Here is a 25,479-nt window from a genome sequence, read left to right as displayed (position 1 = left end):
CTGCTGTCCTGAGCTGTTGCTGGCACGAACCCCCACGGAGCTGTCTCCAGGCCTCCCCAACCCACCCAAGGGTGGCGTGTCCACAGGATGGGGCTTCCCATGTGTGGGCCACCCACTAAGCCTCCACTGTGGGCCAGACTCATGCTAGGCCATGGGGAGGCCCTGTCCTGCTTCCAGAAAGCACAGGGAGGGACTCATGGGGACAGAAGCACCATCACTAGAAGGCAGCCTCATGCTTTGAAGATCAGGACTATAACTTCCAAGGTGTGGGTCAGGTACCTGAGTGGAGTTTCAAAGGATGCAGAGGGATCAGCCCGGAGCAGACAGGCAAAGGTGTTCCTGGTGGGAGAGCTACCATGTGCAGGGGCCCAAGGTGAGGGACTGCTGGGTACCCTAAGGATGAGGGACCGGGCAGGTGTGCTGGAAGGGGAGTAGGAGGGGGAGATGAACTGCAGGACAAACAGCTTGAATGCTGGGACTTTGGCTGGTTCTGCCACTAAAGGGGAAGGCAGGGATGGATCAGGCTCCATGGGGAAATGCCAGGCTCACAGCTTTCTAGGTCTTTCCAAAATTCCTTACCACAACGGAGCCCCAACTTTGAGGGCTATGAAATTAATAAAGGGAAGCCTCATTTAGAATGGAGTCAGGAAGCCCTGACCGGGGGAACTCTCCTGAACATAGCACCTGTCCCAGCTGACCTCACATTCCTGGGCAGGAAGAAATTCATTTTACTACCCTAACAGGAGGAAGTTCTCTTCTTGAAGAGACAGCAGACTAAGCTCCAGCCCCCTCCCAGACTGGCCAGACAGAAGGATGGGATCCTGGCTGGAAATGAAGCAGGGGCCGCTGGGGACACAGGGCTGCCGGCTGGGCTGCAGAGGCTGTGAGAGTCAGGGAGCCGCTGCAGGAAGTGTCCAGCCAGAGGAAGAGGCTGGGGCAGAGGACTTTGGAAGCAGAGGAGAGCGGGTCACCAGATGGAGATCTGGGGACACAGGAAAAAGTGGCTTTGTCCTGCAGTAGGCAGGAAAGGCCAGGCCGTCCCCAGGGACAAGGGGAGGAGCCAGCAGCACTGTGGACAGAGAGGCCTCTGTGACGGGAAGCGCCCAGCTGGCTGGAGCCCACGATCCTCTTGGGACTTTCCCGGTAAATGGGCCCCAGAGTCGGGGTGCCTGGGCCAGGGGACCCCGAGTAGGGGGCGAAGAGTCCCCAGGGGAGCCAGGCGGAGAAGGTAAATCCCTGGAGCAGGTGTGCTCCCCATCCTTACCCCCACGAGGCCACCGGGGACAGGTTTTCCGTAGGGCCCCAGGCCCCGCCCCTCGGAGAGGGCCGAACCGCCGCGAGAGGGCTGCCGGTGGCGGGGGGAGCAGAAAGGGGTCCGCTCGGGTCTTTCTCCCCCACCCGCGAGGCCGAGGGGGGCCGAGTTGCGGGACCCCGCCCCCCCCCTCCCCGCCGGTCCCGGGCCGCTGCGCATCCCCGGCCGCAGCCGGCACGGCGGCGGGAGCGCGCGGGGCGGGGCCCTCGGCGGAAAATCAAACCGGGCTGGCGGCCTCTCAGCCAATCCGGGAGCAGACGGGCCGGCTTCGGCCAATGGCCGCCGCGAATGCTAATGAGCGCTGACGCCACGAGGAGGGTCCATTCAAAAAGTCGCAGCTATTGTCGCGGCGCGTTGCGCGCGCCGGCCGGGCCCCGCCGTCGGGCCGCGCGGGGACGGAGCCGGGGACGGAGCCGGGGACTGAGCCCGGCGGCGGCCGCCCATGGCCGGAGCCGCGATGGCCGAGCCGGGCCGCGGGCCCCCCGCCGCGCCCGCTCCCGGCACCGAGGGGCTGCCGCGCGCCTTCCTGCAGAGCCTGCGCACCCTCTTCGACATCCTGGACGACCGGCGGCGCGGCTGCGTGCACCTGCGCGAGATCGAGTCCCGCTGGCAGGGCGCTGACGCGCGCGAGTTACCCCGCGGCGTGCTCGAGGGCCTGCGCCAGGTGGCCCCGGCCAGCGGCTACCTGACCTTCGAGCGCTTCGTGGCTGGCCTGCGCACCTCGCTGCCGAGCGCCGACGGCGGCCCGCGGGGCCAGGCCCGCGCCCCGGCCCGGGAAGGCTGCCCGGCGCGGCCCGGGGTTCAGCAGCCGCCGCCGCCGCCGCGCCTGGTGTTCGCGCCGGCCGACGAGCCGCGGACGGTCCTGGAGAGGAAGCCCCTACCCCTGGGCTCGCGGCCCCCGCCGACCGTCCCCGGCGGCGCGGCCCGGAGCCTGGAGAAGCTGTGCGGGCCAGCAGAGGCAGCGCCCGGTTCCGCGGAGCCCGGGCAGCCCCAGGGCGCGGCGCTGGAGCGGAGCCCGAGCGCGGACTCTGGTGAGTGCGGGGCGGCTTTCAGCCCCGCCTCGTAGCTGTCCGCCCCCCCTCCCCCGACCCCCGCGACCTGCGCCTCTCCTACCGCGGGGGACGGGGGCGGGCAGCTCTAAGTGGCCCCAAGGGCCGACAGCGCCTAGAGGGAAGGGGCCCTCTTGTTTTCCCCGGTGTGCTCCGCGGCCGGAGGCAGGCCAACCCCTCCCCCGCCACCGTGGGAGGCTACCAGGGCCAAGGGGCGGGTGGGTGACTCCAAACTCCACCAGGAAGTCGCCCTACCCGGCCTGAGCTGAGCACTGGGGATTCCTGCCCCACACCTGGGGACACTAAGGCCCTCAGTCGCATCTCTGATAACAGCCTAGGCAGAGGAGTTTCCCTCTAGTGCAGAGGAGAGAGGCTACCCCGACTGAGAGGGGCTCTCTCTGCCTTTTTGGGTGCTTAGTTTGGCAGCTCCACCAAGAGGGCTGGGCCCACTGCCCCCAGCACCGAGGCCGGTGGAGGTGTCCCAGGAAGACCTGGCCTGGTTGCCAGGAAGAGTCAAGTGGTGGGTGGGTGGGTCTCCAGCCCAATCTTCAAGGCCTGCTGGGCTGACACCAGGGGGAGACCCAGACGCAGCCCCCCGTGGGTGGTCAGCTGGGTCCTTGCCTGGCTTCCAGTCCAGTTGGCAGTGACAGGAGATGGCTGAACGACCCTGGTGGGCCCCTCTAGTGTCTGCTCTGGGAATAGCAGCTGCATTATGGATCGGGGCCGGGTCCAAACCCCTCAAGGCATTCAGCCTGCATGCCTGCACCCCTGGGCACCCCCCTGAGGATGGACGCAGGGCTGGGCAGGTGGCTAGTGCTCCCCATGGGGCAGCTTTAGGCTCAGGCCAGCCTCTCACTGTCACCTTTACAAGCAGAGGCCCAGACAAGAGGCATGGCATGTGTGCGGGGTGCCAAATGTGGAGCTCCAAGATCCCCTGGCTTCCCAGGAAGAGAAAGGCCCCATACCACACAGAGCCCCCCACCCCAAGACCCAGGCCCCCCTTCTTTGGCCCTGATGGAGCTCAGTGCACCCAGGCCTGCCCTGGCCCAGCGGGTACAGGCTGCTCGCTCAGGCCCAGACGGGGACCGGGCTCCCTGCGCCTGCTGGTCATCCAACTGAACACCCAGTGTGCTGTCATCCGGGAATCTGGGAGCTGCCCCCAGACCAAGCCCCGGTGTTCTGGGGTTGTTCCCTGCCCCCCGGCCTCCCTCTGCTGTATCTTCTCTGCCAGCCATGTAGCACGGGCAGGTTGGGACGCGATCACTGGGCTTGCTTGGAGCCTGTCTGCTAGGGCTGGCCGGAGGCCTGCCCTGCCACCTGGTGCCAACCCTGTGGACATGTCCCCTTCTTGCATCACCCCCCGCTCCCCTTTGCCAGTGCCAGGGGCCTAGCCTGTGAGGCTGAGCCTGGTGTGGGGGATAGGGCTAGGGAGCCAGGGGAAGGCGATTTCCTCCACACCTGCACCCCACTCCTCCCCTCTTGTGTTGCCCTGCATACACTCCCCATCCCCCAGGGAAGCCAGCTGGCCCCGCTGGCTTTTCACCCCTAAGCCGACTCCGCCACAGGTGGATGCCTGAGCCATAGAAACTCATAAGTTCTGCGCTGAGCGCGGTGTTTGCACGTATGTGTTGGCCCGACTTTGTTTTATCCTTCCTGGGAAAAGTTAGGTCTGGGCCAACTGTGCCCTCCCATTTCACCTGCCCCACCTCCTGCCACCCTTAAAGGCCCTGGCAGACAAGGAGAGAGAAGCAAGGAAGCCCGGGGCCCTGCTCACTCACCCTATACCTAGCCGCCCTTGAGCCCCTGTGGTGTACCCAAAGGGCTCTGTGCACAGGGGATGCCCAGACAAACTGGGTAAAGCCCTTGCCCTCAGGGCACTCATGCTGGGGCATGTGTGTGGGCACACGCATTTGTGTTGTGTGTACAAACATGCAGCCTCAAGGACCAGACAGCCCTCCCCAAGATAGGGGTAAGGCGAGTTGGTGGGGGTCAAGTGGGGAACCAGACCCCACAGAGGCAGTGTGTGCAGGGCTAGGCGGTTGCCCGCGCCCCCGGAATGGGTTGAGATGGGGCGCATCCATGCAGAGGCTCCGAACTGCCCACGACCCCAGAGGCATGTCGGCCTGGACACCCAGCTTTGCATTACCAGGCTTGGGGTGGGGGGCATTGAGCTTGACTAGGCAGGCCTGGAAATGAGCCAGGGCCTTGCCTCTCTCTGCAGGTGCACTGGCCTGCAGGCCCCGGGAGCTGGGCCTGGGCGATGCCCGTCGGGCCCCCCGTGCCCGAGGGGAACGTCGCAGACACACCATCACCAGCGGTGTGGACTGTGACCTGGTGAGTGAGGGCTCTCGGGGATTCTCCATCTTGCCTGGGATTGCACTTGGCCCCCACGCTTGGTCTCCTGGACCACCCCTCCACCTGGGAGGTAGCAGCCAAAGCTGGGTCCCAGGGGCTGGAATGTCAGTTAATTACAAACATGTCTCCCCATGCGGGCTTGAACCCGCTTGAGGGATGGCTCAGGGCCAGATGAAGTCCTTTAGAGAGAAGCAGCCTGGGTGTGCCGTGGCATGTGAAGTGGGCACGGCCCCTCCCCAGAACGGCCCCGCACCAGCCGGCTTCATGACCTCCCCTTCGCCAAGTTAGCCTGGCTCACCGGCTGCGTGCACACCGCTTGCCCGAAGGGGAGCTGCTGAGCTGGGGAGTGTTGCCTGTGTTCCCCCGGGGCAGGCTGCGTGGAGGGCCGAGGGAGGGCCGTGTTCTGGGGGGCTGTGCTTCCCGGCACGGGCGCGGGCAGGTCAGTGCCGGCGTGGGGTGGTCTGTGGGCCGTGGCTCCGCACGCACACACGGAGGCCCGCGCAGGCGAGCACAGTCTGCGTGCTCACTCGCGTGTGTGCCCCCCACGGGGCAGCTGCAGCAGATGCGGGAGCTGGAGCAGGAGAAGGAGGTGCTGCTACAAGGCCTCGAGCTGATGGCGCGGGGCCGTGACTGGTACCAGCAGCAGCTGCAGCGCGTGCAGGAACGCCAGCGCCGTCTGGGCCAGAGCAGGGCCAGCGCCGTGAGTGACGCCGCCCGAGGCTGGGCTGTCCCTGTCCCTAGACACAGGCAGCACCCCCAGGGCGGCACAGGACGGCCCTATTCCAGGGCACATGCCCTCCCCCAGGGTGCTGGGACCCCCCACACACACACCCTAGGGCAGAATCCCCCGCCAGCAACGCCGAGGGCTCCCTGTCTGCTCTAAGCAGTAATCTGGGGGGAAAGAAGCGCCACCCGTGAGGACCCCCCTCAAGGCACGGTGGCTGATCTCTGGCTGGTCCTGCTCGCTGACCGTCCCCTTTCCTGCTCTCCTCCCAGGACTTTGGCAGTGAGGGGAGCCCCCCCCCACTGGGCCGGCTGCTGCCCAAAGTACAGGAGGTGGCCCGGCGCCTGGGGGAGCTGCTGGCTGCAGCCTGCGCAGGCAGGGTGAGTGCCCCCCAGGCCGCCCAGCCCCGCAGAGGGCCCGTGCCCAGCGTGGCGCCACCCCTCACCCTGTGCCCGGGAACGCCAGGCCTGCCTGACCATGCCCTCCTGTAGGCTCTGCCCTCGTTGTCCTCGGGGCCCCCGTGCCCGGCCCCGGCCCCCGCCTCGCCCTCAGCCCCAGGCTGGCAGCAGCAGACCATCCTCATGCTGAAAGAGCAGAACCGGCTCCTCACGCAGGTGAGGAGCAGGGAAGGGTGGGGGTGGGGGCTGGAGGCCTGGTGGGCCCTGACCGACCTCCCGCCTGCCCAGGAGGTGACCAGCAAGAGTGAGCGTATCACACGACTGGAGCAGGAGAAATCTGCCCTCATCAAGCAGCTGTTTGAGGCGCGCGCCCTCAGCCAGCAGGATGCCGGGCCCTTGGACTCCACCTTCATCTAGCTGGCCGTGGGCATGGACACAGCCCTTAGGGCCTGGCCTGGCCGTCAGCCCGGGCAGGTACCTCTTTGAGCCCCACTTAGGCTGAAGACCGCCTGACTGGCCCTGGACACAGGTTTCTTCCTCTCTTGCATTCTGGGCTCCCCCAGGCCCCCCAGGCCCCCTCAGCCCCAGGTGGAGCCAGCGGGTGGGCTGTGGGCCAGAATGTGCCGTGGCCCCGGACACGGACTGGGTCCCAGCCTTGGGGGGCTAGACCGGGGTGGGGCTTCATGGTGCTAACATAGCGTGAAGCTGCTACTGCTGCCGCCAGTGGACAGTGGGGGGCCCCCCACGTTTACCAGATCTCAGGCAGCTCTGGGCAGGCGGGGTTTACGCTGCCTGTCCTCTCTGACCTGGGGTCTCCAGTGAAAGGTACTGGTCCCACTAGGCTGCACTTCCGGCCGCGGCCAGCAGAGGGTGCTCGTGCACGACAGCCGGAGCCGCCCGGCAGCGGCCACTGCGAGGTCTCCCCTGGGGAGGGCTCTGTCCCCACGAGAGATGTCAGCATGGGCCCCCCAGGGGTGCCCCCCAAGGTTCCTTGTAGGCCACGCACCCCCACCGGGGCCTACCCCACATGATTCAAGGTTCCCAGGTGTAGGGACCCCCCACACCCTCCCTGTCCCCCCCCAGCTCGGTGTCAGACTTGGGCCGGCTCAGCCACAGAGCAGGAAAGCCATGGGGTCCAGGAAGAGACGAGGCAGGGTCCTTGTCAGGGACAACTCCCCACCCCTGCACCAGGCCTCCCCCGAAGGGGGAGCCTCCACCCCACAGGGACTCGCCTCCCACACCGAGGACAGGACATCACCGTTGGGTTGTGCGGTGGGGGGGCCCCAGGCATGGGGTGTGAGACCCCATCAACCAGGAGAGTTTGGGCACGTGGACTCCCACAGCCCTGGAGGGTGCCGGCGGCAGAGGAGGGGTCCGGGGTGAGGGTGGCTGGCTGCCGGCCCCAGCTCTGAGTTCCCCACGCTGGGCTTGCAGACGGTGAGGGGGATTGTCCTGAGTCAGGCCCAAATCTGCGCAGCATGCAAGCTGCCCTCCTCGGAGGGTGGGGTGGGCTCTTCTGGGGAGCCCAAGAACCCCCAGGTCTAGACCCACACAGGCTCTGTGGGAGGGGAGCCAAGAGGGGAATGGGGTCTTGAAGAGTAAGACAGGGCCCCCAGCACCCACTGGGACATGCAGGGCAGTGGCCACCCCGGAGAAATCCTCCCGATTGACAGTTTGGGACCTACCCACCAGGAGCTCTTGGATCTGCTCTCCCCCCCTTCCGTCCCACGTCCTCCACACCTGACCCTGAGCCCACCCTCTCACTGGGAGTCTCTGCTCACAGGTCCTCCAAACGCAACCCGTGACATTTCCAAAACTGAAAACTGTACCCCCCACTCTTGATCCTCCCGTGACCCTATTGCTCAGGGCAGCCCCTGGGCTGAGCCTCTACAGCCTTTCCCAGGCCCTGCCAGGAGCTGGGCTGCAGCCGGACGGCCAGCCTCCCGCCTCTGGTCTTTGCAAACGGTGTTCCATCTGCTAGAACACCCCCTCCCTGCTTCACCTTGCTCACCCCTACCCAGCCCTCCACGACAGAGTGAAGGAATCTGAGGAAGCCATTACAGTGGAGGAGGCAGCCATGTCCCCTGGGGCGTCTGCCCCGCCTGGAGGTTCTGCATTCCCTCTGCTGTCTTCACACAGACAACACGGTGTCCGCCCCAGCTGTCTTCCACCAGGAGACCTTCCGCAGGAAGCGCCCCTTCACTGCAAGATGAGCTGGCTACGTGGAAGGCAACTCAGAGAAGAACCCCCCTTGTCCTCTACCCAGGCTGTAAACACATGTCCTCTTTGTTTGCAGTCTGAAACCAGGCTACCTGTGGGCCCTAGACACCTCCAGGGAAGAAGTTTAAGTGGCCCCAGGTTGGCAGGTCCCGGTCAGGTGGCAGAAGCAGACCCATCCTCTGCAAAGCACTAGTGACATTTGGGGCTGAGTAAGTCGGGGGCGGGGGGCGCTGTCTTACGGTGTGATGTTGATGTTCACACCCTCGGTTGTGACAACTAAAATGTCTCAAGAGGTTGCCAGATGTCCCAGGGGTGGTGGTGGTAGAAACATCGTCCCTGATTGAGAATCACTGCCCCAGTGATTTCATGTAGGTCAAGTCCCAAGGAAAATGAGCACCTCTACGTTAAAAAGCTTTTTCACACACACCAGGAGTGCACCCACCACGACAGCCAGCAGAAAGAACAGATTCCGCAAAAATTTAAGATATTGTAATTATCAGAGAATATACAATAACTTTTATATGTCTGAAGAAATAAAAGATTCTTGAAAATATAAACAAGGAATAGTCTTCATAGTTTCTTATTCTGTGAAAGCATAAGCTTTTGGTCTATAAAGATGAGCAATAAAGCATGAAAAAGCAAACAACCTATAGAAATAAAATGGAAATGAGAACCTCAAATGGACTAAGCTTCCGATGAAAATTTTCAGCTGGAGAGTTAGTGAACCAGAAGAGCTTAGGAAGTGATCCAGAACACAGCCCAGAGTCAGAACGAGAGGCGAGGGTCACTCATCTGGTTGCATTTCCTAGAAGAGGACAAGGAAGGGGGAGCTATATGATGATAAACTGGCTTTAAGTTTCCCAGAATTGTCTAAAAACCTCCGTTCTCTGATCCAGAAATCCCAGCAAATGCCAGCCAGGCTGAATAGGAAGAAAGGCACATTCTCACAAGATCATGAAAGAATCCAGGGAGGAAAGCAGTTGCCTACCAGGGAGCTCATCAGAGGCCCGGGGGAGAGGAAGGCGACGGCCAAGACGATGTAACCACCAACACACAAGGCCAGACCCAGGGAAACCCTTTCAAGAATGAGGATAACATAAATAAAAACATTTCCTCCCCCCACACCCTGAAATGCGAGTTTACCACCCACAGGACTTCACTAAAGAAAATTCTGGAGGAAGGACTTCAGAAAAAAGGCAGAAGTCAAGAAGGAGCCCTAAATAAGGATGAGCTGTCTACTGCTGCAGAATGAATTAACTTGAGGCTCAGTGGTTTAAAGCAGCAGGTCTTTTCTTTCTGTTTCTGTGGGTGAGGAGCTCGGGAGCAGTCGCACTGGACGGTCCGGCTTGGAATGTCCTGTGGCCGCAGGTGAGGTGTCTGCTGGGGCCACCGTCTCCAAAGGGCCAGCTTCCAAAATGGCGCCCTCACGGGGCAGCTGGTAGAGCACCCGGATTCCTTGTCTCCATGTCCTCGCAGCACTCCATCTGCTTCCCCTAGAGCAGATGACCCGAGAGCCCCTCTGCGAGGACCTTGGCTCAGGAGTCACTGAGTCACAACATCACCTCTGTCTTACCTCTGATGCTTAGAAGCCAGTCCTCAGTCCAGTCCTTTCTCAAGGGGTGTAGGAAGGGAATCGGGCACCACCTTTTCAAGGAAGGAGAATCAAATAATTTGTGGACGTATTTTAAAGCCAATCAAAATACATCATTAAGTCTAAGCAAACATGGACTATATACACAATAGTAGTAATAATAGTAAGTGTGCTAATGGGGGGACCCAGGAGAGAACTGAGATCATGTAGAAAGGGCACGCGGGTAGGGGAGCCTGGAGCTGAGGCATTCTTAGTGCTCGAATTGTTCATAAGAAGGGAAAAGATACTCACTTTAGATTTCATTAAGTATGTATATTAAAATAACTAGGAGAGTCAGGTAAAATAGTGGTTATCCACATACACCTTCCCAAGAACGGAGGGGCAGGCGGACAGGGTGAGAAGAGGAAAAAGTTCAGTCTTAAGAGAGAAAAACACAATAAGGTGATGGAGATATGTTGGTAATCACAATGTATGTGAGTGGACTCAACTCTAGTTTTTTTTTTTTTATTTAAATTCAATTAATTAACACAGTGTATTATTGGTTTCAGCAGTAGAGGTCAGTGATTCATCAGCTGCATATAACACCCAGTGCTCATGACGTCATATGCCCTCTTAATGCCCATCACCTGGATACCCCATCCCCCACCCACCTCCCCTCCGGCAACCCTCAGTTTGTTTCCTTTTTTTTTTTTTTTAAGATTTTATTTATTCATTTATTTGACAGAGAGAGAGAGAACAAGCAGGGGGAGCGGTAGAGGCAGAGGGAGAAGCAGGCTCCCCGCTGAGCAGGGAGCCCAATTCGGGGCTCGATCCCAGGACCCCAGGATCACGACCTGAGCCAAAGGCAGACGCTTCACCAACTGAGCCACGCAGGTGTCCCTATTTTCAACTTCCAGAGGAACCTCCATACTGTTTTCCAGAGTGGCTACACCAGCTTGCATTCCCACCAACAGTGTAGGAGGGTTCCCCTTTCTCCGCATCCTCGCTAACGTCTGTCGTTTCCTGACTTGTTAATTTTGGCCATTCTGACAGGTGTGAGATGGTATCTCATTGTGGTTTTGGTTTCTATTTCTCTGATGCCAAGCGATGTTGAGCATTTTTTCATGTGTCTGTTGACCATTTGGATGTCTTCTTTGGAAAAATGTCTGTTCATGTCTTCTGCCCATTTCTTCACTGGATTATTTGTTCTTTGGGTGGTGAGTTTGATATGGTCTTTATAAATCTAGCCATTTATATGATTAGAAATTTGCAAATATCTTCTCCCATTCTGTCGGTTGTCTTTTGGTTTGTTGACTGTTTCCTTTGCTGTGCAAAAGTTTTTTATCTTGATGAAGTCCCAATAGTTCATTTTTGCCCTTGCTTCCCTTGCCTTTGGAGACGTGCCTAGCAGGAAGTTGCTGCAACTAAGGTCAAAGAGGTTGCTGCCTGTGTTCTCCTCGAGGATTTTGATGGATTCCTGTCTCACATTTAGGTCTTTCATCCATTTTGAGTCTATTTTTGTGTGTGGTGTAAGGAAATGGTCCAGTTTCATTCTTCTGCATGTGGCTGTCCAATTTTCCCAACACCATTTATTGAAGAGACTGTCTTTTTTCCATTGGATATTTTTTCCTGCTTTGTCGAAGATTAGTTGACCATAGAGTTGAGGGTCCATTTCTGGGCTCTCTATTCTGTTCCATTGATCTATGTGTCTGTTTTTGTGCCAGTACCATACTGTCTTGATGATGACAGCTTTGTAGTAGAGCTGGAAGTCCGGAATTGTGATGCCACCAGCTTTGGTTTTCTTTTTCAACATTCCTTTGGCTATTCGGGGTCTTTTCTGGTTCCATACAAATTTTAGGATTATTTGTTCCAGTTCTGTGAAAAAAAGTTGATGGTATTTTGATCGGGATGGCATTGAATGTGTAGATCGCTCTAGGTAACATAGACATTTTTTTTTTTAAGATTTTATTTATTTATTCATGAGAGACAGAGAGAGGCAGAGGGAGAAGCAGGCTCCCAAGGAGCAGGGAGCCCAATGCGGGACTCGATCCCAGGACGCTGGGATCATGACCTGAGCCAAAGGCAGACGCTCAACCATCTGACCCACCCAGGCACCCGGTAGCATAGACATTTTAACAATATTTATTCTTCCAATCCATGAGCATGGAACGTTTTTCCATTTTCTTTGTGTCTTCCTCAATTTTCTTTTTTTTTTTTTTTTTGTGAGCATTCTATAGTTTTCTGAGTACAGATCCTTTGCCTCTTTGGTTAGGTTCATTCCTAGGTATCTTATGGTTTTTGGTGCAATTATAAATGGGATCGACTCCTTAATTTCTCTTTCTTCTGTCTCATTGTTAGTGTATAGAAATGCAACTGATTTCTGTGCATTGATTTTTTTTAAAGATTTTATATATTTATTTGAGAGAGGGAGAGTGAGAGTGAACACGAGAGGGGGGAGGGTCAGAGGGAGAAGCAGAATCCCCGCTGAGCAGGGAGCCTGATGCGAGGCTCGATCCCAGGACCCTGAGATCATGACCTGAGCTGAAGGCAGACACTTCACCGACTGAGCCACCCAGAAGCCCCTGCATTGATTTTATATCGCCACTTTGCTGTATTCCTATATAAGTTTTAGCAATTCAGGGGTGGAGTCTTTTGGGTTTTCCACATAGAGTATCATGTCATCTGTGAAGAGTGAGATCAACTCTAGTTTAATTGTCAGATTGGAGTTTTAGAAATTTGGATAGCTGTTTTAAGAGACAGACCTAAATATGGCATCAAAAACAAAAACAGGAAAAGCTTGAGCAGTTGTATTAATATAAAACTAAAGAGATTCTAAGGCAAAAGACATTACTAGTGATGAAGAGAGTAAGTCCCTAATAATAAAAAGCTTACATCACCAGGGAGATACAATAACCCTAAACCTGTAATCACCCAATAACAGCCTCAAACTATGTAAAATACCAAGATGCAGACATGTCACTGAGGAAGATACACAGATGACATGTATGTACCTAAAAAGCTGTCCCATGGGATTAGCCATTAGGAAAATGGGATACGTGAAATATTGCACCCCAAACGGAGCTGCTAAAATAAATACCCATGGTGACACCATTTGCTGGCTAGCAGGTGGAGAAATGGAATTGCTTGGACATTATTGGTGGGAATGTCAAAAGATACAGCCATTCTGGGAAAGAGTTTGGTAGTTCCTTTTAAAACTAAAGTTAAGGGGCACCTGGGTGGCTCAGTCGTTAAGCGTCTGCCATCAGCTCAGGTCATGACCCCAGGGTCCTGGGATCGAGCCCCACATCGGGCTCCCTGCTCCGAGGGAAGCCTGCTTCTCCTCTCCCACTCCCCCTGCTTGTGTTCCCTCTCTCGCTGTGTCTCTCTGTCAAATAAATAAATAAATAAATCTTTAAAATAAAAAATAAAAAAATAAAACTAAAGTTAACTTACCAAATGCGACAGCTAGTTAATTTTGTGTCACCCTGGCTGGGGTATGGTGCCCAGGCGTTCGGTCAAACACCTATCTGGATGTTGCTGTGAAGGGTCGCGTTAGATACGATTCACATTCCCATCAGTAGACTCTGAGTAAAGTAGATCACTGGAATCTGGGTGGGCCCCATCCAATCAGTTTAAGGCCTTAAGAGAAAAGGGCAAAGCCCCTCAAAGAGGAAGGGATTCTGCCTGCAGATGCTGTTGGACTCAAGACTGCAACACTGACCCCCGCCCCACCCACCGAGTCTCCCACCTGCTGACCTGCCCTGCAGACTTCAGACTTGCCATCTCCCACAACGGCGTGAGTCAGCGCCTCAAAATACATCTTTCCCTCTCGCTCACCATATACACACAGAGCCCGTATGAAGCATCCTAATACATGACACAGCCAGCAATTGCATTCTTGGGCATTTATCCCAGATAAATGAAGACACTTTCATGCAGGAACATGTACATATTCATAGCAGCTTTACTGGTAATAGCCCCAAACTAGAAACTACCCAGATGTCTTTGTCTGGGTAATTGGTTGAACAAACTATGGTCCATCCGCACCGTGGGATCCAATTCAGCCGTAAAAGGAAGGAGCTGTTGATATGCTCACCGGTGTGGGTGAACCTCAAGGAACCTGCTGAGCGCTACAAGCCAATCTCAGGAGACATGCGTGATCCATTTATGCAGCGACTGTGAAGAACGGGGTCGTGTGAGGGCGTCTTGTGATGGTTCCCTTGAGTTTCTTGGTTGAGGTGGTTACACAGGTTGCACATGTGATAAGGCCGCCGAGGGCCACACACACACACGCACACGCACACGCACGCACAGGCAGTGCGTACAATACCGGCGAAGTCTAAATGAGCTCCTAGACGTACCAATGTCGGTTTCTCAGTGTCGCTTCTGGACCATATGGTTGCATGAGCTCTCAGCGCCGGGGAGCACTGGGGAGATGGTACACAGGACACCCACATCCGTTTCTGTGCAGCTTTCTATGGACTCAAGATGAATAGAGAGAGAGAGAGGTCTCGATGAGCATACACATCTCAAGACTTGTCAGAACAATAAAGAGAAATTGATAAACCCACCATCACAGTTGGAAATGTCAGTAAGACGCCAGGCCTGAGTGTTTTGCAGGCAAGTTCTACCCATCAGGCAAGGAAGAGGTAATCCAAATGCTATGTAAATTTTTCCAGAGGAAAAGTTTATGATGCTAGTGTAACCTTGAAATCCCAACCAAAGAGCTGCCTCACAGGAAAGGGGGAGTTCGGTCTCATCCCATCCCGGCAACATGCTGGTAGCCTTAACAATAAAGCTGTTTGTTCCTCAGTTACTCTGCGAGCTCCGGGAAAACCGCAGGCACATCCCACAAAGAGAGGAGAGGACTGCTATTTTATGGAGAAGGAGGAGGAAGTGCGAGGGGTTCCCGAAGCCAGGTCCGCCGAGAGAAGCAGGCGTTTGGGGTGATGACCACCGGCGAGCTGCAGCGGCCGATGTCTTCTAGGAGGAGCAGTGCGCGTGCCTCCCTGGTGGGGTCCTGCTGAAATCCTGTGGACTCTGAGGCTTCTTCCCGGGGGTGCGGCTCCCCCTTCTGGCCTCGGGACTCCGCTTTAGCGGGGTTTCTCTTTACTAATGGGCACAGCACAGCTGGAGTGTAGACCCAATGTCATTGCTGTTGTGATCCTGACACCAGTTCTAAAAATTTCTGTGGAAGAGCTCGGGGCTCCAGGAAGAGAAGCAGGGAGAGGGGACTGTCTTCCCAGAGAGGAAGACACACGAGCGCTCCCTGGACGGTGCCACGTGCTGGGTGCGCTGAGCTGGAGGACATGCCCGCAGACGTGGCATGTGGCCTGGGCCAGCCCTTCCCACACATCAGGGCAGAGAGGCCGGCCCCACATGATCCAGGGCCCGGGACAACCGGTTCTCCACACGGGAGAACGGGGCTCGGAGCCCTTCCCTTGCATCCTACACACAAACCACTTCCAGGTGGATCAAAGGCTGGCCCTGAGCAAAACAGCAAAACCCCCAGAGCACGACTTAGGAGAGTATCTGACGACCTCACGACGCACACAAGACCACAGAGCAGAAAACGACTAATTCAGAGCTTCCGGGACTTCACGGCTGGAGGATGAACGTCCAGAGCATAGAGAAAGACAGACAGTCTCTAGAAACTGGATGAAGACTTTGAACAGACGCTTCGCAGAAGACAAGAAAGACACACTATGCTGTCTCTTCAGTAACCGAGGAAACGCCACTAAAATCTCGGGATTTCATCTTCACCAGCTTCTCAAAAATCTAAAAGCTGCACGATTCCAAACGCTCGTAGGGATGCAGAGAAATGAAACCGCGGGCCAGATGGCACCCCCATTCCGAAAATGATATAGGATTTGCTCGTGAGCTGAACACACACATGCACGCAGCCACCAGCGAGCTCCTGGGACCTCGTCCCGAGACTCGCATGCAAGTGTGCAGATGCACACAGCAGCAATCTTAGAAAAAACAGCCTGAAGCCAGAGAGCCCTGCGTGCTCACGCATGATGTGTCAGCTTCGGTACAATCACCGTGGAAAACAGTGCAGCAGCCAGAATGAACAGACGACCCCTTGAGCTGTCGACATGGGTGCATCTCAGAAGTCGTGGGAAAGAAGCACGTTACAGAACAGAATGTCCAGTGTATAAAATCGGGTCCGCAAACCAGGAAAAGCAACACGATACATTATTTAGAAATGCACGGGTAGGTGGAACACTCTAAAGAAAAGTGAGAGAGTAACAAACACAAAATCCAAGAGCAGACCACCCAGGGGCGGCTGACGAGCTGGGTTCCCGTACCTGTTCCTGGGTCATTATTCCTTCCACGGCACATGTGCGACCCACCCGCTCTCCCGTGAGTCTGCTGTCCCTCACGAGGCAGCGCAGGTTTTTCTCCCTCCTGGGGAGCCTTTGACAAGTCTGCTCTCCTCAGGACAGGGGTGGGTGGGCCTCCCCAGTGCCCACACCATGTAGTTCAGGAGCACCCCTTTCTCACTGCACATGCACAGAGCCTACTATGTCTCTGGCCCACAGGAGGTGCCCAGCAGGTGTTTGTTGAATGACTGAATGAGCACATGAAGAAAGGGAACAGTAAGTTGTGAACACGAATGAAGGGAAGTCTCACTAAAGTGGGCTCTGGATGCCAGAAGGGGAGGCTGGAAGGGGGAGCCAGACCACGCAGCGTCAATGACAGGAAGAATCATCAGCCCCAGGCCCCACCAGGGAAAGATGTGCACTGTCCCTCCTACAAGAAATCAACCCTCTGCAACTCATCCTGTGAAAAATCTCCATCGCCCGGAACTCTTGCTTCTCTCCAGCGGGCTTGGTTTCAGAACAACCCCTCCCACTTCCTCCTTCTTCTCCATAAAATAGCATTCCTCTCCTTTCTCTGTTGGATGAGCCTGCGGTTTTGCTAGAGCTTACAGATGCCGAATTGCAATTCTCTGTTATTCCCAAATAAACCCATTTTTGCTAGTAAAATAGGCTGTCTTATTTTTAAGGTTAACAGAGTGAAGGGCCTTTAACAGTTAAGATGCTTCAGCCACAAGAGGACGTGGCTCCCAACGAGGAGACTGAGGCACGGGGCCTCAGCAAATGTCCGCAGCCTGGGAGGTCCGGCTCCTGTGGGGGGAGGGGGCTCTGCGGACCCCTCTCCCCTCACCTCTCTGCAGCTGCATTCTTCTGCCAGGACCCAGGGCCAAGCCGTGCACAGCACATCTGGAGCTCTCCTAACCCGTCACCCCCAGGTTCCCGGGGGGCCCCTCCCACGCAGAAACCCCCCTTTCATGCCCCCCGCCAGCCCACCTTCCACTCCAGAAGGAAAAGCGTCTCTGCACCAAGGAAGGATGTGCCCGCCCGGGGTTCTGTCTCAGAGAGAGCTCTCCCAGGCTGTTCCCTGCTCCCTGCCTGCCTGCTGGGCCCTCCGCCATGAGCCCTCCGGCATCCAGGCCTCGGCTACCCTGGCCCCATCCTCTCATGGCTGGTGGGCCTCCGTCCAGGGACCAACCAGAACATCAGGGAGCCCTGCTTGGGCTTGGTGGGATGAGGTGTGGGGGCTGGGGGCCAGCACGGGGTGGGCAGGCCTGCAGGCAGCCCCCGGTGCCCTTGCCTGCACCGGGCTCCCTGTGGGCCGCCTTTGTCTCTCTTTTCAATCTAATCTGCAGGCCTCTCCCTCCTCTGTGCTTTCCCCCCACCCTCCCACCCCCGCGGAAGAAAGGCCTAGAAGGGGGAGGGGTGCTGGCAGGGGAACGGGCCTGGAGCCCTGTGCTGGCCACACCCAGAGACTTGGCTGGAGCCCAGCCAGACAGGGCTGTGAGGAGGCTGAGCCATCTCCGGGACTCCCACCCTTTCTGTTGTTGGGGTCCAGAGCTGAAAGAAAGGCTCCTTTGGTAAGCCTGTGACACCAGACCCTCAGCCTGGGCAGCATCCCAGCCCAATTGTCCCTGCCGGCTCCAGCCAGCCAGGGTGCTGCCCAGACCCTGCCCCCATCAAAGGCCACCCTCTGGCCCCCCACCTCCCTGCCCTGTCACTGGCGCTCCGGGTGGTCTTGCCACATGGCTCCCTGCTGTTACATGGCTCGATTCTTGGTGCTGGAATTCCTAATTTGCCCAAGGCACGACGTGGGGGTGGCCCCTGGCCAGGGAAAGGGGTGATGCTTGGCCAGGCTGGCACCCAGGGTACGTGGGGAGTGGAAGCATAGGGCTCAGACATTTCATGGGATTAAGGGCAGAGCTGAGGTCTGGGGCTGGCTGAGCACTTGCCTACCCCAGCCAGCATCCAGGGAGGGAGCGGACCACCAGGTCTGGGAGATCTTCTCCCTTATCTCCTGCCCTGTGCACACAGGACCCTCCTCCTGCTCCCCTCCCCTCCCACCTCCCCAATCCAGGCTTCTGGGCACCCTCCTCCCCAGGAGAAGGGGGCATCGGGGATGGGCCAGGCCCTGAGCCAGGAGGCAGGGCCTGGGTTTCCTTTCTCAGCTTGGTGTGACTGTGACCATCTTGCCCCTTTGTCTACCTGTGTCCTCACCTGTCACCTTGGGACTAGGGCTGGGTGAGGTAGGTCTGGCCTCATGCTCTCTGGCTGCTCAGCTTTGAGCCCCACCCTGCACCTTGAAGGGCAGGCCCCGCCGGGGTCAGCTTGGTGTCCGCAGGGCCTGACCCTACACTTGCAGCTACTGTCATGCAGCGCCGGGCTGGGTCGGCACCACGGACCCGCTGGCCCTTCACTGCTTTAAGGCTGGGGCAGGGACCCAGTCGGGAACCCATGTGGTTCCTGACGCTAGGGGTGTCTCCTTCTTTCAGGACCAGGCCAGGGAAAAGCCAGCCACTCCAGCCGCCTGACCCTCTGACCACGGCTGCCTAGGAACCAGCCCAGCCCACCCTTCTGCCTACAAGCCCAGAGACTCCCCCGGAGACGGCTGGGAGCTTTCTAGGTCCCGCCGGGTGGAATCGGCGAGTGCCCACAGGCAGACCCTGGTAGCCAGCACTAGGGGTCTGGGGGTCCCGTCAGAGGGCATGAGTCTCTGGGACTGGGCGGCCCGGAAGGCGGAGGGTGGGCGCTGGGAGGGGCGGCCCGGGTGATTCAGCGGCAACTTCTCTCACCTGCGCCGGCGGGCCCGGGCGGTCGGTGGGCGGGCGGCCAGCCGTGGGCGGTCCTGGCCCGCCAGTGGGCGTGGCCAGCCGCGGACCGTGCCCGTTCGCGCCCCGCCCCGGGCGCCTACCCCCGGGTCCCGGGCCCTCGGCCTCCCGCTCCCTGCCGCCCCGTGGACAACGCCTCGCCCACCCGCGCGCCCGCCTATGGCCGGGAAGGTGCTGTCGCTGCTGCCGCCCTTGCTGCTGGCCGCGGCCGGCCTCGCGGGGCTCCTGCTGCTATACGTCCCCACCCGCGACGTCCGGGAGCCGCCCGCCCTCAAGGTGCGCTCGGGCAGCCGGCGCAGTCCGCGGAGTAGCGGACCCGGCTGGGAGGCTCGGACCTGAGCAGGGCCCGGCTGCGCCCGCCTGGCAGCCCCGGACCCCCCACCCGCGCTGCGCTGCGCTCCCGGCCCGGCGGGGTGGAGGCCTGGGAACTCCCGCGCGCCGCGTCCGCCGCGGAGCCTGTCGCGGGCGCGGCCGGGGAGCTGTCTCTCCGCTCCCCCAGAGGCAGCCCCTGGACGCCGCATGCTGCGGCTGGACCCGTGGCCCCCAGCCCCGTACGGCCCCCAGGGACGCATCTGCTCCAGGTTCAGCCACAGGCGCTGGAGGCCAGGGATCCCTCCTCACCCACCCGGAGGCCCTGACAGTGCGGGGCGGGGGGTGCTGCCCTCCGGGGGCGCCTGGCAGGGTCCTAAAGGAGTTGGGGTGGACTAGGCCAGATCTCCCACCAGTCTTCAGGAGTCCCCCCCCCGGACTCCCTTGACCCTTTATTGGACTTGTGTGAAGGGGGGTTGGTGTGAGTGTGTGGGTGCTCCAAGCCCCAGGGGCCAGGAGGTCACAGGAGTGGGTGCTCTGTAGCCAAGGGCTACGACTAGGTGGGGCTGGGGCTGGGGTGGCCCGATAAGGATTCGCGTGCTGATGCTGCCCTTCCCAGGTTGGGGAAGGGGACTGGGGTGGCCCCTTTCTGGGCTCAAGAGGGCATGTTCTCCAGTTGGGTTCTCACTGTGGGAATCCTGGCCCTTGGGAAATGGCCCTTTCAATTGCAAGGAAGGCCCATGCAGCCCCTCTCAGCTGGGCAGGACCCAGCTGTCTGTCACTGGTGCTGGCTTGAGGCTCAGGGAGGGGGTGTTTTCAGGCATGCTTCCAGATCCTGAGGTTGGGTTGAGATTGGGGAGGTGGGGGCAGAGAAGAGGAAGAAAGAGTGGGTGGAGGGGGTTCCTGCAGCTGGGTTTCTGTTTTGGAACCTGGGGACCTCATGTCCCCAGGGCAAGGGGCAAGGGTGGTCCCAGGACTCCTCTGACCCTGACAGATTCCCTCAGCTTGCCCTTGCCAGGAAGGTTCTTGCAGTCAGAAGAGAAGAGGCTCCAGGCCACCTACCCCTGGCTGCCCCCATTCTCTCCCCAACCAAGCTGTGCTCTGTGGTTGTCCCTGGCGCCCGAGCCCCAGTACTTCATTCTGGAGGTTCCAACCTTGCCATGGGGTGGGGTAGGGTAGAGACCTGGGGGAGCCAAAGGGCATGGCCTCAGGCCCCACCCCCATGGCTGACCCCACCCTCACCCCCATTCCCAGTATGGCATTGTCCTGGACGCTGGCTCTTCCCACACATCCATGTTTATCTACAAGTGGCCCGCAGACAAGGAGAATGACACAGGCATCGTGGGCCAGCACAGCTCCTGTGATGTGCGCGGTAGGGTCCCCTGAGCGCTAGGCACCCCTGGCTGGGACACCCACTCCTCGTAGGGCCTCAGGGGCCCTGTCTGGCCTGAGCCTCCAGAGTCCTGATGCCTCCTTTGCTTGAGGCGGCTGGGGCCTGCTCCAGGAAGGAACTGCTGGAGGCTCCAAAAGAGAGGCTGGGGCAGTTCATTCCAGAAAGTAAGCCCCAGGTGGTGACTGGGGGGTTGGGCCTTGCCCGGCCCAAGACTGGCACACCCAGGCAAGCCCCTGAGGAGGCACGGCCAGACTGGCAATGCCTGGTGCTTTATCCTGGCACCTGTGGGCACACCCCTGGGCAGGCAGCAGCCTGAGAGACTGGGTGGCCCCCAGGCAGGTGGGCCCCTTTGTCTCTGAGGGCTGGAGCTGGGAAGGTGTGTCTAAGCTGCCACCTGGTTTGAGAGCCCAAGGTCCCCAATCCTGCTGGCCCATGGCTCACCTAGGGGCTGCCTGTCAGGCTTGGGCCCATTTGCCCGTCTCCCTCTAGGAGGGGGCATCTCCAGCTATGCAGACAGCCCTTCCAGGGCTGGCCAGAGTCTTGTTGAATGCTTGGACCAGGCACTTCAGGAGGTGCCCGAAGAGAGACACGTGAGCACACCCCTCTACCTGGGAGCCACAGCAGGCATGCGCCTGCTCAAGTGAGTGTGCCCGCCCCCTGACCATCCTCATCTCCACAACAACCTCAGCACAGGGTGGGCCCCCGCACACGCTCAGCCGCGGCCCCGGGCAGACACGGTGCACCCCAGCAGCAGGATCTTGGCTACCTGGGGAGGATGCCCCTCAGAGTCCTCCCTGTGTTACAGCCTGACCAGTCCAGAGGCCTCGGCCAATGTGCTTGCAGCTGTGACCCAGACGCTGACCCAGTATCCCTTTGATTTCCGTGGTGCCCACATCCTCTCGGGCCAGGACGAGGGGGTGTTTGGTTGGGTGACCGCCAACTACCTGCTGGAGAACTTCATCAAGGTGGGCCTGATGGCCAGCCCAGTGAGCCAGGGGGCGTGGGACCCACCCACTGGCTGACCCCAACCTCCACTCCCCACAGTATGGCTGGGTGGGCCGGTGGTTCCGGCCAAGGAAGGGGACGCTGGGGGCCATGGACCTGGGGGGCGCCTCCACTCAGATCACCTTCGAGACAGCCAGCCCAGCTGAGGATCCAGCCAGTGAGGTCCAGCTTCGGCTCTACGGCCAGCACTACCGGGTCTACACGCACAGCTTCCTCTGCTATGGCCGTGACCAGGTCCTCCGGAGGCTGCTGGCTGGTGCACTGCAGGTGCCCCACCACCCCGGCCCACCTGCACTACTGTGCCCTCCTGGAAGGAGGGGGGGTGAGAAGAGATGGGAGCCAAGGGTCCAGGGCAGAGCCTGGACTGAGGGGGGCTGCTCTGGGCAGCAGAAGCCAAAGCGGGGCTTTAATCAGCCGGCAGGACAGATGCGAGGGATCTCTCATGCGCAAAAGCCAGGTGGTCTGGGTGGGTCTGGTGAGCGCCTGGCTGGGTCTCCAAAGGCCTGGAGTGCCTGGCCAGGGGGGTGGGTTTTGTCCAGCAGACAGTGGGGAGCCATGGACTGCTCTAGAGCACAGAAGCGATGTTGCCCAAGCGGGACTTACGGGAGATTCATCAGGCAGGTCCTCTGGGGAGGGCCTCTGAAGGCCCCGGGCTGGGGGCGGTGGGCAGTGCCCGGCATAGGGGTGATGCCTGTCGCACCCTTGCATTCCCCCCAGACCCATGGCTTCCACCCTTGCTGGCCAAGGGGCTATTCCACCCAAGTGCTGCTTCAGGACGTGTATGAGTCTCCATGCACTGCGGCCCAGCGGCCCCAGGCCTTCAACAACAGCACCAGGGTCAGCTTGTCCGGGACTAGCGACCCTGCCCTCTGCCGTAGCCTCATCATGGGACTCTTCAATTTCTCCTCCTGCCGCTTCTCCCGATGTTCCTTCAACGGCGTCTTCCAGCCCCCTGTGGCTGGGAACTTCATCGTGAGGCCAGGGGATGGGGGTGGGGGCCGGTGCCCTGTAGCCTGTGGGGTGTGCTCTTGGTATGACTGTACCCCCCTTGCAGGCCTTCTCTGCCTTCTTCTACACCATGGACTTCCTGCGGACGGTGATGGGGCTGCCTGTGGCGACCTGGCCACAGCTGGAGGCAGCGGCGGTCACGGTCTGCAACCAGACATGGAGTGAGGTGAGGCCTCCTCCCCGCTCCCCCAGGGCTGCGCAAGAGGGCCCGGCCGGCCAGCATCAGGCCCCCCTGCCCAAGATCTGGAGGACAGAGGGAACAGCAGGGCACATGCAGTGAAGTGGGGTGGGGAACGGTGGTAGCAGGGAGGACCGGCAGAGCTTAGGGGTAGGGGAGCCAGGCTTCAAAGACGTCTTCCAGGTTTCTGGCTTCTGCCACTCGTCAGACACGTGCCAAGTAAAGGAAGTGGTGTTTTCATAGGTGGAGGTGGGGTGCCTGCCAAACCTCGGGAGAAACACAGTGTCTCTAGGCTCTGGTGGTGACAGAGGCCCCATCCTGTCTTCTGTGTCTAAGTCTCAGGCAGACATGGCCGGGGGTGGGGGGGCAAAAGGCTAGCCCAAGGTCCAGGCTGAAGGCCTGGTGCTTCTCCTGGGCCCCTGACCTCGCACTAAGGTTGCTGCCAGCCTGCTGCTCCCTGGGTGGCCGTCCCTGCTGGCCCCTCGAGGTCCACCTCCAAAGCAGGCGTAGCCCACTGCCATCCGGAAGTCACACTGTTGGTCCTGGAGGGGACCGTCCTGCCTGGGGGTGGTGGGCCCTTTGGCCGCTGATGCGTCTCTGGCCCCTCATTGCCCGTGGGTGTGTGTTGGGGTGGAGGGGTACAGCACGCCGCCGGCCACCGCTCCTCGTGGGCCAAGACCTCCAGGTGGCCGCCCGCCCACCGGTCTCTCCTGTGCGTCGCAGCTCCAGGCTCGGGCCCCGGGGGAGCGGGCCCGCCTGCGCGACTACTGCGCGGGGGCCATGTTCGTGCAGCAGCTGCTGAGCCGCGGCTACGGCTTCCACGAGCGCGCCTTCGGAGCGGTGACCTTCCAGAAGAAGGTGGGAGCCGGCGGTCCGGGGGCGCGGAGGGGCGGGGCCTCCCCGGGCTGCGCGGGGGGCTGAGGCCGAGCCCCTCGCCCGCAGGCCGGGGACACGGCGGTCGGCTGGGCGCTCGGCTACATGCTGAACCTGACCAACCTGATCCCCGCCGAGCCGCCGGCGCTGCGCAAGGGCACAGACTTCAGCGCCTGGGTCGTCCTCGTCCTGCTCTTCGCCGCCATGCTTCTGGCCGCGTTCGTCCTGCTGCTGCGCCAGGCGCGCTCGGCCAAGTCGTCGAGCGCCATCTAGGGGCGAGCTGGGGACCGCTGCCCCCGTCGCGTCTCCCGCCCCCACCGCTGCCCCGACCGAGCGCGGACGCTGGCGTGCACGCCCACGGGGGGCCGGGCTGCGCGAAGGGAACCGAGTCCAGGCCCCGCCTGCCGGCTCCAACATCCTGCAGCCTACAGGGTCTCCCGGCCCTCCTCTTCCTGGGGGTGGGGGCTTCAGCCACCCCGCAGCCCTCAGCCCGTCCAGGGCTGGGTGTGTAGGGAGTGGAGTTAGGGCCCTCGGAGCACCCCCGCCCTCTGGGGTCTGGGTCTGTATGAGGGGGAGGGTCAGAGCCCACAGCGCCTACTTGTAAAGATTTTGTAATACAAACTTCTTTCTAGAGCAGTGGAGAGAATGTTCATAGGGTGGGGCCTCCTTGCAGCTGCCCACCCCCCTCCCCGCAGCTGTGTTGGCCAGGAAGACCCACTGCTAGTCCCAAGGCTGGCCCCAGGCTCTTCCTACTTCCTTCCTCCCTGGGCACAGACACACAGCGGTGAAGATCCTGCTCCCCTGCTCCAGGGCTGGGCCTGGAGTAGCTGTGGGATGGCGGCCCAAGAGAAAGTCCCCGAGTCCCCTGAGTCTTATCTGGCCAGCGGGGCCCCTGCAGCACCTCCAGATCTGCGACAGTGACCCAAGCAAGACTGGAGGCTGGGCCCTGGCCTAGAATTGGCCTGGGGGTGAGGGTGGGGAGCGTGGAGGTGGTAGAAGGGGGAGGTAGTGGGCAAGGCAGCTGCCTAGAGCACTCAGTGCTGGAAGGGACTGGGGGCCCCGGGGGGGGGGGGGGAACTCTTGACGGGAAGTGGTGCTGGGGGCGAGTTGAGATGAGGGCCAGGAGGGTGCAGGGCCCCAGTGCTCAGAGAGGAGCACCTGGTGAGGAGCCTGGCTATAAAGCCCAGGCGCCGTCACATTGGGACACAGCTCCCCTCCCGCCTGGGTGCCCTCTTCCGCATCCCCAGGAGGTTCCAACCTTGCCACGGGGTGGGGTAGGGTAGAGAGCTGGTGGGCGCCCCCACCTGCCGCTCCCGCAGCCTCGGCCTGTAAGCACTGTTTTGTTCAGCGTGGGAAGGCGTGGTTTGGGCTGTGTCTCCCTGCCCCCCAACCTTTCTAGAAAGTGAGCGCAGACACTATTTCTGTCTGGTCAGTGGCCTGAGGGGAGAACGGCGGTGCATGTCCTGCTCGCGCACCCCCACCTTCTGCAGGGTTTCGAGCCATTCACAACCCTGGGGGCAGCCAGCCCTCTCTTTGGAGTTCTGAGGCACAGAGGGCTGAGGGGAAGCATGGGGGGCTCACCCTTGTTCTCTCAGTGAGGTGAGTCAGAGGGAGGTTTCCCAGGTGGGATGGGTGGGCGTGCTCTCTGGGGGCAACAGGTGCAGAGCGAGGGGGTGCATCCATAGCTGCTTGTTGTCCTGAGGCCTCAGGGACCTAGGGACCGTGGACAGCTCCCAGCTGTCCCTCATCAGCCGCTCCAGGTCACTCTTGCCCCCTGGTGGCCTCACTGAGAGCAGCCGCCCCGTTCCAACCATAGCGGTCACCGGCACCGGCCTCCTTCTGGGCGTGTGCTTGCTTTTATCATGGGTCTCTGAGGGCCCAGGTGCGTCTTTGGACGCACCTTTCCCTCCGTGTGCGCCTGGTGTCCCGGAGTTCCT

General features: G+C 59.9%; 2 protein-coding genes and 1 long non-coding RNA gene across 7 annotated transcripts; 2 read left to right on the top strand and 1 right to left on the bottom strand.

Moving 5' to 3' along the window:
- Nucleotides 1-780: 780 nt before the first annotated feature.
- On the top strand, nucleotides 781-8,618 carry SAPCD2 (suppressor APC domain containing 2). Of its 3 annotated transcripts, XR_004911167.2 has the most exons (7): nucleotides 781-2,343; nucleotides 4,583-4,695; nucleotides 5,270-5,416; nucleotides 5,713-5,820; nucleotides 5,932-6,054; nucleotides 6,127-6,312; nucleotides 7,978-8,618. XR_004911167.2 is itself a non-coding variant. In XM_036073216.2 (6 exons), the coding sequence occupies exons 1-6, from the start codon at nucleotides 1,755-1,757 to the stop codon at nucleotides 6,253-6,255; spliced, it is 1,203 nt and encodes a 400-aa protein (XP_035929109.1). In that variant the 5' UTR covers nucleotides 781-1,754; the 3' UTR covers nucleotides 6,256-8,618. The 3 variants fall into 3 exon arrangements, 2 of the variants coding, with proteins under 2 accessions (XP_035929109.1, XP_035929107.1); XM_036073216.2 differs by having other exon boundaries at nucleotides 5,276-5,416; nucleotides 6,127-8,618; XM_036073214.2 differs by having other exon boundaries at nucleotides 6,127-8,618.
- A 1,694-nt stretch (nucleotides 8,619-10,312) lies between these two features.
- LOC118523574 (uncharacterized) lies at nucleotides 10,313-21,053 on the bottom strand. 2 transcript variants are annotated; one of them, XR_013443907.1, is made up of 3 exons: nucleotides 20,920-21,053; nucleotides 13,082-14,103; nucleotides 10,313-11,503 (listed from the first exon to the last, which is right to left on the bottom strand). It is a non-coding gene; the product is annotated as an uncharacterized LOC118523574 (long non-coding RNA). The 2 variants fall into 2 exon arrangements; XR_013443908.1 differs by having other exon boundaries at nucleotides 13,725-14,103.
- ENTPD2 (ectonucleoside triphosphate diphosphohydrolase 2) lies at nucleotides 18,524-24,178 on the top strand. Of its 2 annotated transcripts, XM_036073211.2 has the most exons (9): nucleotides 18,529-19,052; nucleotides 20,340-20,457; nucleotides 20,968-21,118; nucleotides 21,284-21,443; nucleotides 21,523-21,750; nucleotides 22,201-22,455; nucleotides 22,538-22,657; nucleotides 23,393-23,527; nucleotides 23,612-24,178. In XM_036073211.2, the coding sequence occupies exons 1-9, from the start codon at nucleotides 18,936-18,938 to the stop codon at nucleotides 23,813-23,815; spliced, it is 1,488 nt and encodes a 495-aa protein (XP_035929104.2). In that variant the 5' UTR covers nucleotides 18,529-18,935; the 3' UTR covers nucleotides 23,816-24,178. The 2 variants fall into 2 exon arrangements, with proteins under 2 accessions (XP_077918189.1, XP_035929104.2); XM_078062063.1 differs by lacking the exon at nucleotides 21,284-21,443 and having other exon boundaries at nucleotides 18,524-19,052; nucleotides 21,523-21,805.
- Nucleotides 24,179-25,479: the final 1,301 nt, after the last annotated feature.

The sequence above is a fragment of the Halichoerus grypus genome, chromosome 14 (assembly GCF_964656455.1).
Source record: "Halichoerus grypus chromosome 14, mHalGry1.hap1.1, whole genome shotgun sequence".
NCBI lineage: Eukaryota > Metazoa > Chordata > Mammalia > Carnivora > Phocidae > Halichoerus > Halichoerus grypus.
The sequence above is the reverse complement of the archived record's forward strand: the minus strand, read 5'-3'. Positions and strand labels throughout refer to the sequence as shown.